Below are 13,388 nucleotides of genomic sequence, written 5' to 3'. Positions count from 1 at the left end.
AGGCAGGTACCATACAAAACTCAGTCCCAGCGCTGGGATGTGAGGAAGGGAAGGCTTGGCTGCCTGCCTCTTGGATGCATGTGCTAGCATGGGGCTTCTGGGGCTGGAGGCTGTCCCAACCTGAGAACAGGCCCCCAGGTGTGTTCCCTCTTGGGTTTCAATAGATATAAATTCTAGGCTGGGTGCAGTGGCTCATGCCTGTAATCCCAGCCCTTTGGGAAGTTGAGGTGGGTGGATTGCCCAAGCTCAGGAGTTTGAGACCAGCCTGGCCAACATGGTGAAACCCTATCTCTACTAAAATACAAAAAAATTAGGCAAACATGGTGGCGCGCACCTGTACTCCTAACTACTCGGGAGGCAGAGGCATGAGAGTAGCTTGAACCCAGGAGGTTGCAGTGAGCTGAGATCATGCTACTGCACTCCAGCCTGGGTGACAGAGCGAGACTTGGTCTCAAAAAAAAAAAAAAAAAAAAAAAATTCTAGCTCATGAGCATTTTAACTTTTGTTTTGTTTTGTTTTGTTTTGTTTTTTAGATTCTATCTGGTCCTACCTATTAATCACAAGGCCAAACGAATGGCCAAAGTTATGTACATGTCCTTGCGATCCAGAGCCCATAACCCCAACCACTGCTTCATTTCACTTTTTTTTTTTTTTTTTTTGAGACAGGGTTTCACTCTGTTGCCCAGGCTGGAATGCAGTGGTGCAATCATAGCTCACTGCAACCTCCGCCTCCTAGGCTCAAGCAATCCTCCCACCTCTGCCTCCTGAGTAACTAGGACCACAGATGCATGCCACCATATTGGGTTAGTTTTTATTTTTTGTAGAGATGGGGTCTCCCTATTTTGCCCAGGCTGGTCTCAAACTTCTGGGCTCAAGCGATCCTCCCACCTTGGCTTCCTAAAGTGCTGAGACTATAGACATGCACCACCATGCCTGGCTAGTTAAAAATTTTTTTTTGTAGAGACAGGATCTCCCCATGTCACCTAGGCTGGTCTCTAACTCCTGGACTCAGGTTATCCTCCCACCTTGGTCTCCCAAAGTGTTGGGACTACAGGCGGGAGTCACTGCATGGCCCTTCCTTCATCTAAGTTTTACAAATGCATCCTGTCCTAAATCATCCAGGGCCAGATACCAAACTAAAGAGCACCTTGAGGCCAGGCGTGGTGGCTTGTGCTTATAATCCCAGCAAGCGGAACCTTGGGCGGCCAAGGTGGGCAGGTCGCTTGAGACCAGCCTGGGAAACATAACAAAAACCTGTCTCTACAAATACAAAAATTAGCTGGGCATGGTGGTGCATGCCTTCAGTCCCAGCTACTCAGAAGGCTGAGGTAGGAGGATCACTTGAGCCTGAGAGGTCGAGGCTGCAGTGAGCCGAGATCATGCCATTGCACTCTAGCCTGGGCAACAGAGGGAGATCCTATCTCAAAAAAAAAAAAAAAAAAGAGACCACCTTGATACCCCAGAGCCCACCAACATGATTCAAACTAGCCAGTCCTAAACTATTTCCCCTGACTTGTCTTTCTTTCCCCCAGAAAACACAATAAAGGCTGTGACCTATGCTTTTTCCTCGGTCCTTTCTGCCCCCTGACTGATGCTGGTGCTTCCCCAGGCGGCCCTGCATGCAGCAGTATGCCCCTCCTCTTGAGAAATGGAAGAAATAAAAATCTCATCTTTCAATGTCATTAGCCTCTCCGTGTTGTTTCTCAGAGCTATGATCTCAATGTTTGTGTCCTCTGCAGATTCTTATGTTGAAAGTTAACCCACGCCAGGCACAGTGGTTCACACCTATAATCCCAGGGCTTTGAGAGGTCAAGGTAGGAAGATCGTTTGAGCCCAGGAGTTTGAGGCCAGTCTGGACAACTTAGTGAGACCCCATCTCTACCAAAAGAAATTTAAAAATTAGCTAGGTATGGTGGCACATGCCTGTAGCCCCAGCTACTCGGAAGACTGAGGCAGGAGGATTGCTTGAGCCTAGGATTTGGAGGCTATAATGAGCCATGATCACCACTGCACTCTAGCAGTGCAGTAACAGATAACAGAGCAAGACCCTCTCTCAAAAAAGAAACCTAACCTGCAATGCGATAGTACTAGAACGTGGGCCTTTGGGAATGATTAGGTGATGAGATGGGCTCTTCACGAATGGGATTAGTGCCCTTAAAAAGGAGACCCAGACAGATCCCCTTCCCTTCACCACATTAGGACATAGCAAGAGAATGGCCATCAGTGAACCAGAAAGTGGGCCTTTCGCAGACACTGAACATGCTGGAGCTTTCACCTTGGACTTCCTAGCCTCCAGCACTGTGAGAGATAAACATTTGTTGTTGAAACCACCCATTCTATGACATTTTTGTGATAGCAGCCTGTATGGACAAAGACATCTCCATAAATTAAAATCCCACAGGTACATTTATTGATACAATGAGTCAGATGGCTCACCTGTCACACAAGGCTTTGAAATTTAGCATAAAAGAAAGAGCAAGCTATTATGCATTGAATGTTTAGTATGAGGCCATCACTGTGACTCTAACAACTAACACTGAGTGGGAGGCATTGTTCAATCCAGTTTCGGGTTGCCCCTCACCACCCGAAGCCCAGAGCCCTCAGATGGAACAGAACCAGGGATGCCTACCTTTCAGGTGGAATGTTATCCGTGTTGCTGCTGTGGCGTCTCTGCATCTTCCTTAACACCTAAAACCCAACACATGGGTGAGCCAGAGTCTCCCAACACTCCCACTGCCTGTCAGATTGCCAAGGTAATTGTAAACTGCAAACCCGCACTAGTCATATCTTAGACCCCTAGTGCTCTCTGGCATTTTCCAACATGTATTTCAATCTTTCATGCCATTCCATCCTCAATGTGACATTCCATCCCATGAGGAAAGCTATCACCGCATTTCACAGAGGAGGACGATGAGACTCAGAGGTGGAGGAAGTCCTCATGTGAGAGGATAATGCAGTGAACTGTGCAGCCAAGAGGTGCCGGATGAAGTGAAGTGGGCAGCAGACTAGCAGGAGACATGGATTCTGGGTGAACGCTGCTGCTAACATGCGACCCTAGACACACCAGGAACCTCTCTGTGCGACCCTAGACACATCAGGAACCTCTCTGTGCGACCCTAGACACATCAGGAACCTCTCTGTGCGACCCTAGATACATCAGGAACCTCTCTGTGCGACCCTAGATACATCAGTAACTTCTCTGTGTGACCCTAGACACATCAGTAACCTCTGTGTGACCCCAGACACATCAGTAACCTCTCTGTGTGACCCCAGACACATCAGTGACCTCTGTGTGTGACCCCAGACACATCAGTGACCTCTGTGTGTGACCCCAGACACATCAGTGACCTCTGTGTGACCCCAGACACATCAGTGACCTCTCTGTGATCCCAGACACATCAGTGACCTCTCTGTGTGACCCCAGACACATCAGTGACCTCTGTGTGCGACCCCAGACACATCAGTGACCTCTGTGTGCGACCCCAGACACATCAGTGACCTCTCTGTGCGACCCCAGACACATCAGTGACCTCTCTGTGTGACCCCAGACACATCAGTGACCTCTCTGTGTGACCCCAGACACATCAGGAACCTCTGTGTGACCCTAGACACATCAGTGACCTCTCTGTGTGACCCCAGACACATCAGTAACCTCTGTGTGACCCTAGACACATCAGTAACCTCTCTGTGTGACCCCAGACACATCAGGAACCTCTGTGTGACCCCAGACACATCAGTAACCTCTCTGTGCAACCCCAGACACATCAGGAACCTCTCTGTGGCTTCAGATTCCCCATGTGTTACATGGGAGGGGTGGAGTGGTCAAACCAAAGCTTCCTTCCAGCTCTCACATTTAATCAAGTAGTAATAAAGATACAAATTCTCTTGGAGACGTGTCACCTGATTCACTGTGAAGAGCCACATGGACTTCAGAACTCCATGTTGATGACACTGGAGGTAGGCATTTGGGACTCCTGAGGGGGATGTGACCACTGGATCCCAGAGAGGACAGGCCGCCTCCCCCTCCTCTTCGTCTCCGGAGGGATGCAGAGTCAGGGGAGCTTGCCAGAGACTCCAAACCTGGATGGAACAGAACACTTGGATGAATAGTCCCTGTGATACCTTGAATCTGCTAAGAAGCCTTAGGACATTGTTCGTAGCTATAAGCAGATAATTCCATCTGCTCAGTATCTCTGGGTAGCCTCTCAGTGATCCCTCTTTGAAACACCTTTTTTTTTTTCTTTTTTTTTTAAGACGGAGTCTTGCTCTGTCACCCAGGCTGGAATGCAGTGGTGCGATCTTGGCTCACTGCAAACTCTGCCTCCCGGGTTCAAGTGATTCTCCTGCCTCAGCCTACAGAGCGGCTAAAATTACAGGCTTACAGGCATGTGACACCACGCCTGCCTAATTTTTGTATTTTCAGTAGAAATGGGGTTTCACCACATTGGCCAGGCTGGTCTCAAACTTCTGACCTCAAGGGATCCGCCTGCCTTGGCCTCCCAAAGGGCTGGGATTACAGGCATGAGCCACCATGCCCAGCCTTCTTTGAAACTCTTAATGTATTATATTTCACCCTATTGTCAAACTAAGAGTCCTGATTGGGGAAGCCAGAAAATATGTCTTAAACCCTCCAATGGCTGTCCAGTGCAATCAGAATCAAACCCGAGCTCTGTCCACAGCCTACAGGTTCTTCCTGATGTAGCATCATCTGTTTCCAACTGCATTTCCTCCCATTCTCCCTTTTCCCACTCCTGTCCACCCACAGTGGCCCTTCTGTTCCTCTAATGTGTCAGCACGTCCCTGCCTCAGGGCCTTTGCACTTGCTGTGCCCTCCTCTTGGAATACTTTCTCCTCTAAATGTGGCAGGGCTTGGTCCCGCAAGGCAAATGTCACCTCCTTCCAGAGGCCTTCTCTTCTCATTCTCCTGACCCCCCATAATGTTGACCTGTTTTATATTCTTCATAGCACTTACTTGTTCATGTTTACTTATTTATTTATGATTTGTCCCCCCAGTAGAATATAAATGCCATTCATGAAAGCAGGGATCCTGTCTACTTGGTTCACCCCTCTGCCTCAGCATCTAGGACACTGTCTGGTACAGAGCAGCACTCAACAAATACTTACTCAATGAATAAAACATCTGTGGGTCTCCCAGATCCCCTTTTCTAGATCCCTTGCTCCCTGTCCCACCTTTCACCTTAGCAAGGCAACAAGGGCCACCTACTTCCCATGAATAGGTTTAGCCTCCGTCAATATCTTCTTGTCTCTGCAGGCAGAGCCAATACTGTGGATATCGGGTGTCTCTATCAGTCAGATGGTGTCTGACTATCAGTTCAGGGCACTGTTATTGGCTGTTGAATGACTTCCTAATCCTGACCAGACTTCTTGAGGGGGCAGCAATGGTGTCACTAGGGCCACTGATTAGAAACGACCCGCCAGTGAAGCCCCTTTTCTCTTTTGAAAAATTAGGTAACAAACTGCTCGGCAGCAGCATCTTCGTATATAAAGAAAAGGTCATTATATAAATATTTTTCAAGAATTTACAATCTCAACTTAATCTCCCTCTCGCCCCTCCCCCCATTATCCCACATTGCAAATCTTTGGGGGAAAAATAAAATTCAGTATTCCAAAGTTCTCATCCACACATTTAACACCGCCTCCTAAATCGAATGCTCGAGCCTCTACTTTCGAATGCTTGTATTGGAAGAGGCTTCGGATTCTCTGTTGGAAGCAGGCCGTACATAATTCTGGAATACATTTTGCACGCGGGATGCATCTGAATGAATGAAACGCCTTTTAACCCTCTGCTCCGTATGTCCCTTTGAAGGACTGCACCTAGACTTTTCGAGGCTTGCGATGGTTCAAGTTGCGCCCCCGGGGCCCGTTACAGGACTGCATCGAAATGCACTCAGCGGAGCATCGCCTGCATCACTTGGACTGGAAGCCGGCAGGTGCACTTCGGGCACAACGTCGCGAGCGCTTTTCATCCTTGCAACCAACACACAGCGCAAAACGCTCTGGGACTGCAAGGGCAAGAGACTACACAGACCATGCTGGGAGAAAAGAAAAAAAAAATGCGTTCTCTTTTTACCTGCCCAGACAATTCAGCAATCACAGCCGCCTCATTCAGGTCCAGCCAAGCCAATCACCCGCGCAGCCCGGGCAGCACGTGACTTCCGATGCTTCCGGCCTCCTATTCGGTGGTTTCTCACTATCGCCGGGTCCGGCGCTAGGACCCGTGCACGGCTACGCCCGCTGCGCTCACGCGATTGCCAGCCCCCTTTTCCTGCAATTAACCAATAGGAAGCCACCGCTCCGTAGGAACCAATGATGAGGAGATCTTGCGCGACTAGCCCATGTCGCTGCGGAGCGGAGGCGGGGCGTAGGGCGGGGTCACGTGGGGCTGCGCTAAGGGCTGCCGGGAGCCGACTGGGCCGCGGGCCGTGGGGCCGGCGCCCTCCTGGAGGGATGGGGCTGCCGGGCGCGTAGGGGTAGGGGCCATGCCGCCCGGGGCCCGGGCCTGCCGCGTTCCGCGACCCGGCCGCCGCGCCCCAAGTCCGCGCCGGGATGGTGAACCTGGCGGCCATGGTGTGGCGCCGGCTTCTGCGGAAGAGGTGGGTGCTCGCCCTGGTCTTCGGGCTGTCGCTCGTCTACTTCCTCAGCAGCACCTTCAAGCAGGTCAGTGGCCGCCCTTCCCCTCCTCCCCTTCCCTTCTTCCTTCCTTCCTCCCCTTTCCTTTACTTTCTCCTTCCTTCCTTCCCTTCTACCTGCCTCCCTTCCTTCGTTACCTTCCTCCTTTTTTCCTTCCTCCCTGTCTTCCCACCCCTTAACTTACCCCTTCCCTTCATTTCTTTCCCCCTTCCTGTCCTTCCTTCTTCCTTCCCTTCTTCCTGCCTCCCCTCCTTTCTTACCTTCCTCCTTCCTTCCTTCCCTTCTTCCTGCCTCCCCTCCTTTCTTACCTTCCTCCTTCCTTCCTTCCCTTCTTCCTGCCTCCCCTCCTTTCTTACCTTCCTCCTTCCTTCCTTCCCTTCTTCCTGCCTCCCTTTCTTCCTTACCTTTCCCCTACTTCCTTCCTCCCCCTTTCCTTCCTTCCCCTTCCCTTTATTCCTTCCTCCCCTTCTTCCTCCCCCTTCCCTTCCGTCTTTCTTCCTTCCCTTCCTCCTTCCGTCCTCCTTTCTGTCCCTCTCTCCCTTCGTTCTTCCTTTCCTCTCTCCTTTCTTCCCTGATATCCTCTTTCCTCACTTCGTTCTTCCTTCTCTTCCTTCCCTTCTTTCTTCCCTAATTCCCTCCTTTCTCCCCTTCTAACGTTCCTTTCCTTCTTCCTCCCCTTTCTCCTTCCTTCCTTCCTCTCCTTCTTCCTTCCATCCTCCTTTCTTTTGCCCTTCTTTCTCCCTTTTTTCTTCCTCTTTCCTCACTTCGTTCTTCCTCCTTCCTTCCTTTTCTCCATTCCTTCCTCCTTCCTTCCCTTCCTCCTCCTTTTCCTTACTCCTCGCGTTTGTCGACCTCCCGGCGTCTGCAGCCGCGCCGCCGGAGCGTCCGAGGGTGGGGAGAGGTGCGCATTCCTGTCCCAGTCTCAGCACGGGTGAGGGACCTGCTCACCGCGTTGGTACCTGAAGCGGGAAGGGGTTGCTAGGCCAGGGCAGAGCTGGGACTAGAACCCCGAGTTGAGGACCCTTCAGCGGTGGTGACTGCTTCTATGAACACCTCGCTGCTTTTCACCTACCCGGTCCAGAGCTAAGAGAGGGCGTACATATGCGCGCTTCATCCTCGCGGCAGCCCTGGGAGAGGTGGGGTTCCCAGTATTACAGTGGGAGAAACCAAGACACAGGTGGCAAGTGTCGGCCAGCGCTGGCATGGGTGCCCTTCGTTTAATTTGGGATTTCTGTGTCCTCCCGGGTGACTCAAAAGGACTCACAGTTCCTTTTATGCTTTTTGTGCATAACTTGATTGGTGGAATTCCACCCCTCCAACACACTGCACCCCTTCGTTTTTCTTCCATGTGAGAATTTCTGGGACAATTTCCTGGAGAAAGCAAGGAGCTTGGGTGGGGAAGTCTTACCCAAAGCATTAATAAGTTTGTCTAGGAGTCCGGGTTGAGTGCTTAGTTGTGTAGAAGGGGTGGTTACGCTCCAGAGTGCACCCAGGATAACCCTGGGTTATGCTGTTGTCCTGACATGGTTATAAAAAGCCCTTCTTTTTACTCTCAAAGCTCAAGTGTGTAAATAAAATATATAAATGAATAGAACATTGATAAAACTATGTGGTCACTCTACGTTTAGTGGATTGGCAGGGGAGCTGTGAAAAGGGAAGAATAGGGAATTGTACCTGACCTCCCAGTTTACCTTAGGCAAACAGAGAGGCTAAGTGTTGTAAGTTTCTTTTATTGGCCAGGATGTCTGGGCGATCATGTGAATTACCAGACTTCTGTGACTTGTGTTTTCTGCCACCTCAGACACCTCCTCACAGTTGTATGTTGTCCCTTGTCTGTCTTGTGGACCCCTGAGTGGTGGTGTGCGCCAGGACTCCGTCCTCTGCCTTCCTCTCTATCTGACTCAGGTGATCTCTGGGCCATTGTTTAAATACTCAGGTGATCTCTGGAGGTATGCTGTTGATGCCCGTAGTTGATAACAGCCTAGATCTGTCCTAGAAATCCCCAAGTTCTTATATCCGATTGCCTAGTTGATATCTTTTTTTTTCCGAATTTTTTTTATTGTGGTAAAATACGACATAAAATTTCCCATCTTTTTTTTTTTTTTTTTTTTAAGACCGAGTTTCGCTCTTGTTGCCCAGGCTGGTCTCGAACTCCAGACCTCAAGTGATCCACCTGCCTCGGCCTCCCAAAGTGCTGGGATTACAGGCGTCAGCCACCATGCCCGGCCCCATCTTAACCATTTTTAAAGTGTGCAGTTCAGTGGTATTAAATACATCCTTAACGCTGTGCGACCATCACCACCATCCACTTCCATAACTCTTCTAGAAACTGAAACTTTATATTCATTAAACAATAAATCTTCGTTTCTCCCTTTCCCCCAGCCCCTGGAAACTACCCTCCTACTTTCTAGTTGACGTTGAGTGTGTTCGTATTTGAACCAAACAGAACTCTTCTCTGCCAGCACTTGTTCCTTCCGAGTCTTCCCAGTCTCACTCAGTGGCATTACTGTTTGCCAGGTATTCAAGCCACTTCATTTGTTTTTTTCTCCTCTCACTCCCTATATCCACAATATTGGCTCTGCTTCCAGAGTGTATCCTGAATCTGCTCATTTCTTCGAAGTGTCACTGCTGTCACCCTAGGCCAAGCCACTGGCATCTCTCGTCTGGACGATTGCAGTAGCCCAGCAGCAAGTCTCTGCTTCTATTCTTGTCTTCTTCTCTTCCCAGCAGTAGGGGTGATAATCTTTAAAAAGATGGGATCATGGCACTTTCCCCAGGTAAAATTCTCAGAGAAAACTCTGGATTCTCTTCCAGGATCTCTGCATGGTTGAATCTTTTGTGTCATTTCAGGTCAGACTGTTACTGTTTCAGACCATACCTGATGACATGGTGTAAATTACTTCAATTCCTTGCTCATAAACCTGCTTTATTTTCTTCGTGGTAGGCATCACAAACTGAACATTTCTTGTTCATTTACTTGTTTATCTGTCTTGCTTCATTCTTTCTTTTAGACTATGATATTCTTGAGAACAGAGACCTTGTCTGTCTTGTTCATAGACTCTCCAGCCCCTAGGACACTGCCAGCCACTTCATGGGAATCCAAATATTGATTGAACAAACAAGTGAGCCTTTTTAACTGGGATGAATGTTTCTTTTCAGTCTGGCATACTTCTGCTAACCTTTCACCTCTTGGCTCAGGTGCTGTCCACTCTGTCACCTTCCCTAAACCACCTTTTCACTACCCTGACACATCCTCTTCATTTTAAAATTATAGTCATGCGTCACTCAAGATTTTGAAAAATGCATCTTTAGGTGATTGTGCTACACCCCTAGGCTGTGTGGCATAGCCTATTGCTCCTAGGCCCTAAGTCTGTACAGCATGTGACTGTACTGAATACTGTAGGTGATTGCAACACAATGGGAGGTATTTGTGGATCTAAATATATCTAACCATAGAAAAGGTACAGTTAAAACTACTGTATAAAAGATACAAAATGGGCTGGGTGTAGTGGCTCATGCCTGTAATCCTAGGAGTTTGGGAGTCTGAGGCAGGCAGATCACTTGAGGTCAGGAGTTCGAGACCAGCCTGGCCAATATGGCAAAACCCCATCTCTACTAAAAATATGAAAATTAGCCAGGCGTGGTGGTGCGTGCCTGTAATCCCAGCTATGTGGGAGGCTAAGGCAGGAGAGTCACTTGAACCTGGGAGGTGGAGGTTGCAGTGAGCCTAGATCACACCACTGCACTCCAGCCTGGGCAACAGAGCGAGACTCTGTTTCAAAAAATCTAAGAGTAAAAATGGTACACCCGTAAAGAACACTTCCCAGGAGTGGAGCTTGCAGGACTGGAAGTTGTTCTGGGTGAGTCAGTGAGTGAGTGGTGAGTGAACGTGAAGGCCTAGCGGGTTACTGTGTGCTACTGTCAGCTGTCCACACAGGCCGCTCTACATTGTTTGAAGATTTTTCTTTAATAATAAGTTAACATTTGCTTACTGTAATGTTTTTACTTTATAAACTTTAATTTTTTTTAACTTTTTGGCTGTTGTATTAACACTTAGCTGAAAACACATTGTACAGCTGTACAAAAATATTTTTCTTATTTATATCCTTATTCTATATGCTTTTTTTCCTATTTTTCTATTTTGTTTTATTACTTTTTAAACTTCTTTGTTAAAAACTAAGATGAAGCCAGGCACAGTGGCTCATGCCTGTAATTGCCAGCACTTTGGGAGGCTGAGGCAGGCGGATCATGAGGTCAGGAGATTGAGACCATCCTGGCTAACGTGGTGAAATCCCATCTCTACTAAAAATACAAAAAAAAATTAACCAGGCATGGCAGGTGCCTGTAGTCCCAGCTACTCAGGAGGCTGAGGCAGGAGAATCGCTTGAACCCTGGAGGCGAAGGTTGCAGTGAGCCGAGATCGCGCCAGTGCACTCCAGGGTGAGCGACAGAGAGAGACTCTGTCTCAGAGAAAAACTGAGACGAGCACACATGTTAGCCTGGGCCTTCACAGGGTTAGGATCACCAGTATCTGTGTCTCCCCCTCCACATCCTGCCTTCTTTTGTGTCCTTCAGTAACACCTAAAACACTTTGTTCACATAAGCTTACAGATTTATTCCCCATCATTATTACTGTGCTGTATATTTCCCTGACTAGTGGTTGAAGATGAACATCTTACTGGTTTTGGTAATTTGACTGTTCTGCATCTTAAGTGGCCTTATCATGTCCTCTGACCATTTTATTACTGGATGTCTCTGTCACTTTGTAGGAATTCCTTGTGCTTAGGGCTATTATTTCTTTGTAATGGCTCAGGCTGGGACTCTGATTCAGGGCCACGTGATTTTAAAGCCCACATTCTTAATTTGTGACCATCACGATAGAGATGAAATGGGTTACATGCACCTTTGGTTTTGCTTGCATGGTTTTTATTGTTTTCTTCTTTTGTTTTGTTTGTTTTTTGAGACGGAGTCTCACTCTGTCACCCAGGCTGGAGTGCAGTGATGCACTGCAACTTCCTCCTCCCAGGTTCAAGCAATTCTCCTGCCTCAGCCTCCCAAGTAGCTGGGATTACAGGCGTGCACCACCACGTCCAGCTAATTTTGTGTTTTTAGTACAGACGGAGTTTCGCCACGTTGGCCAGGCTGGTCTTGAACTCCTGACCTCAGATGATCTGCCCGCCTCAGCCTCCCAAAGTGCTGGAATTACAGGCATGAGCCACTGCGTACAGCCTTTTGTATTTTTAGTAGAGATGGGGTTTCACTAGGTTGCTCAGGCTGGTATTGAACTCCTGAGTTTAAGCAATCCACCTGCCTCGGCCTCCCAGAGTGCTGGGATTACAGGTGTGAGCCACTGCCTGGCCAGTATGTTTAAAAATGGGATTAAAAATATATGAGATTTTATATAAATCCTTTCTTCTGGCTTCTCTTGAAATACCAGGATACTTATCAGCACTGGTTCTGTGTCTGGTCCAGCAGCAGTTGGGGAACTAACTGAGCCAAGCTGCAGTCTTTTAGGTCTTGGGATCTGCTCTCCACTGGACCGCTCAGTGACTCATTATGTCCGTCCCTGATCTCCTGGGGTAGTAGTTACCAGGGTTGTTCATAAGGAGTTGGTCATCCTTCTCTGGGCACATGGTGGGATTGGCTCCCACCCTCTTTGAAGGAGGGTGGCTGTGTGGCCTGTGTTGGCTTATACCATGTGAATTGTCACTTGCAGGCAGAAGCCGTAGTGACCATGGAGGCCATGTGCTGAGAGGGGGCCTCTTTCAGCCTGAGGGACTAGGATGAGCAGAACCCCTCGGCTTACCCATGTTAGACTTGTAGCATGAGCAAGAAACAATCTTCTGTGAAGCCACTGAGGCTTAGGATTTTTTTAAATTTGGTTTTGTTTATTTGTTTGTTTTTGGTACAGGGTCTTGCTCTATCATCCAGGCTGGGGTGCAGTGGCACCGTCATAGCTCTTTGCAACCTTGAACTCCTAAGCTCAAGGGATCCTCCCACTTCAGCTTCCCGAGTAGCTGGAACTACAGGCGTGCGCAATCACACCCAGCTAATTAATTAATTAATTTTTTTGGTAGATATGGGCCCTCATTATTTTTTTCCAGGCTGGTGTCAAACTCCTGGGTTTAAGCAATGGACTGGCCTAGCCTCCCAGAGTGCTGGAATCACAGGCATGAGCTACTGCACCTAGCCTTTAGTTTTTTGTAATATCCTAACCCACTGGGTTCCAAAATGTGGTCTGTGGACCCCAGAGGGTCCCTGAGACTCTTTCAGGGGATCTGCAAGGCCAGAATTATTTTCAGAATAACAACAAAATATTGTTTGCTTTTTTCACCTTGTTGACACTTTGGTTTCTGCACTGATGGTGCAGAAGTCCTGGAGGGGTCGAGCCGGTGCTTTAGTGAGGATCAAAGCAGCGGCAGCAGACTCTGCTACTAGTTACCGTATTCTTCACGGCCATACTTGTAGTTTTTAAAAAAGTACTAATTTCACTTAAGAATGAAGCAGTCAAACTTACTACTTTTGCTAAATTTTGATCCCCAAGTACATATCTTTTCTGTATAATGAAACGGGAAGTATGCATAACAGTGCGTTCTGCCTACAGAAATATGATGGGTGTCTTGAGGAAGAGCTTTGGCAATTGAGCTGCAAGCTTAAGTAGCCACTTTTTTCATGGAACACTATTTTTTCTTTTTTTTTTTTTTTTTTTTTTTTTTTTTTTTCATTTTTTGTTTTTT

The 13,388-nt window shown here is 48.2% G+C and overlaps 2 protein-coding genes across 5 annotated transcripts in view; one reads left to right on the top strand and one right to left on the bottom strand.

Moving 5' to 3' along the window:
• Positions 1 to 6,171, bottom strand: part of RNFT2 (ring finger protein, transmembrane 2) — a 110,227-nt gene extending 104,056 nt beyond the window's left edge. Inside the window, exons 1-3 of the mRNA XM_025402154.1 lie at positions 6,092 to 6,171; positions 3,901 to 4,080; positions 2,630 to 2,688 (exon numbers count right to left, since the gene is read on the bottom strand). Coding sequence (XP_025257939.1) covers positions 2,630 to 2,688; positions 3,901 to 3,924 — 83 coding nt within the window. The 5' untranslated portion in view covers positions 3,925 to 4,080; positions 6,092 to 6,171. The remainder of the gene's footprint in view (positions 1 to 2,629; positions 2,689 to 3,900; positions 4,081 to 6,091) is intronic.
• Positions 6,172 to 6,397: 226 nt separating this feature from the next.
• Positions 6,398 to 13,388, top strand: part of C11H12orf49 (chromosome 11 C12orf49 homolog) — a 25,883-nt gene continuing 18,892 nt past the window's right edge. For 3 of the 4 annotated variants that reach the window (XM_025403531.1, XM_025403530.1, XM_025403528.1), the window contains exon 1: positions 6,405 to 6,678. In XM_025403531.1, the coding sequence (XP_025259316.1) occupies positions 6,568 to 6,678 (111 nt within the window). In that variant the 5' untranslated portion in view covers positions 6,405 to 6,567. Of the gene's footprint in view, positions 6,679 to 13,388 lie in introns of all 4 variants that reach the window. The other variant, XM_025403529.1, reaches the window with a different exon arrangement.

This window comes from Theropithecus gelada, chromosome 11, assembly GCF_003255815.1.
Source record: "Theropithecus gelada isolate Dixy chromosome 11, Tgel_1.0, whole genome shotgun sequence".
Taxonomy (NCBI): domain Eukaryota; kingdom Metazoa; phylum Chordata; class Mammalia; order Primates; family Cercopithecidae; genus Theropithecus; species Theropithecus gelada.
The sequence above is the reverse complement of the archived record's forward strand: the minus strand, read 5'-3'. Positions and strand labels throughout refer to the sequence as shown.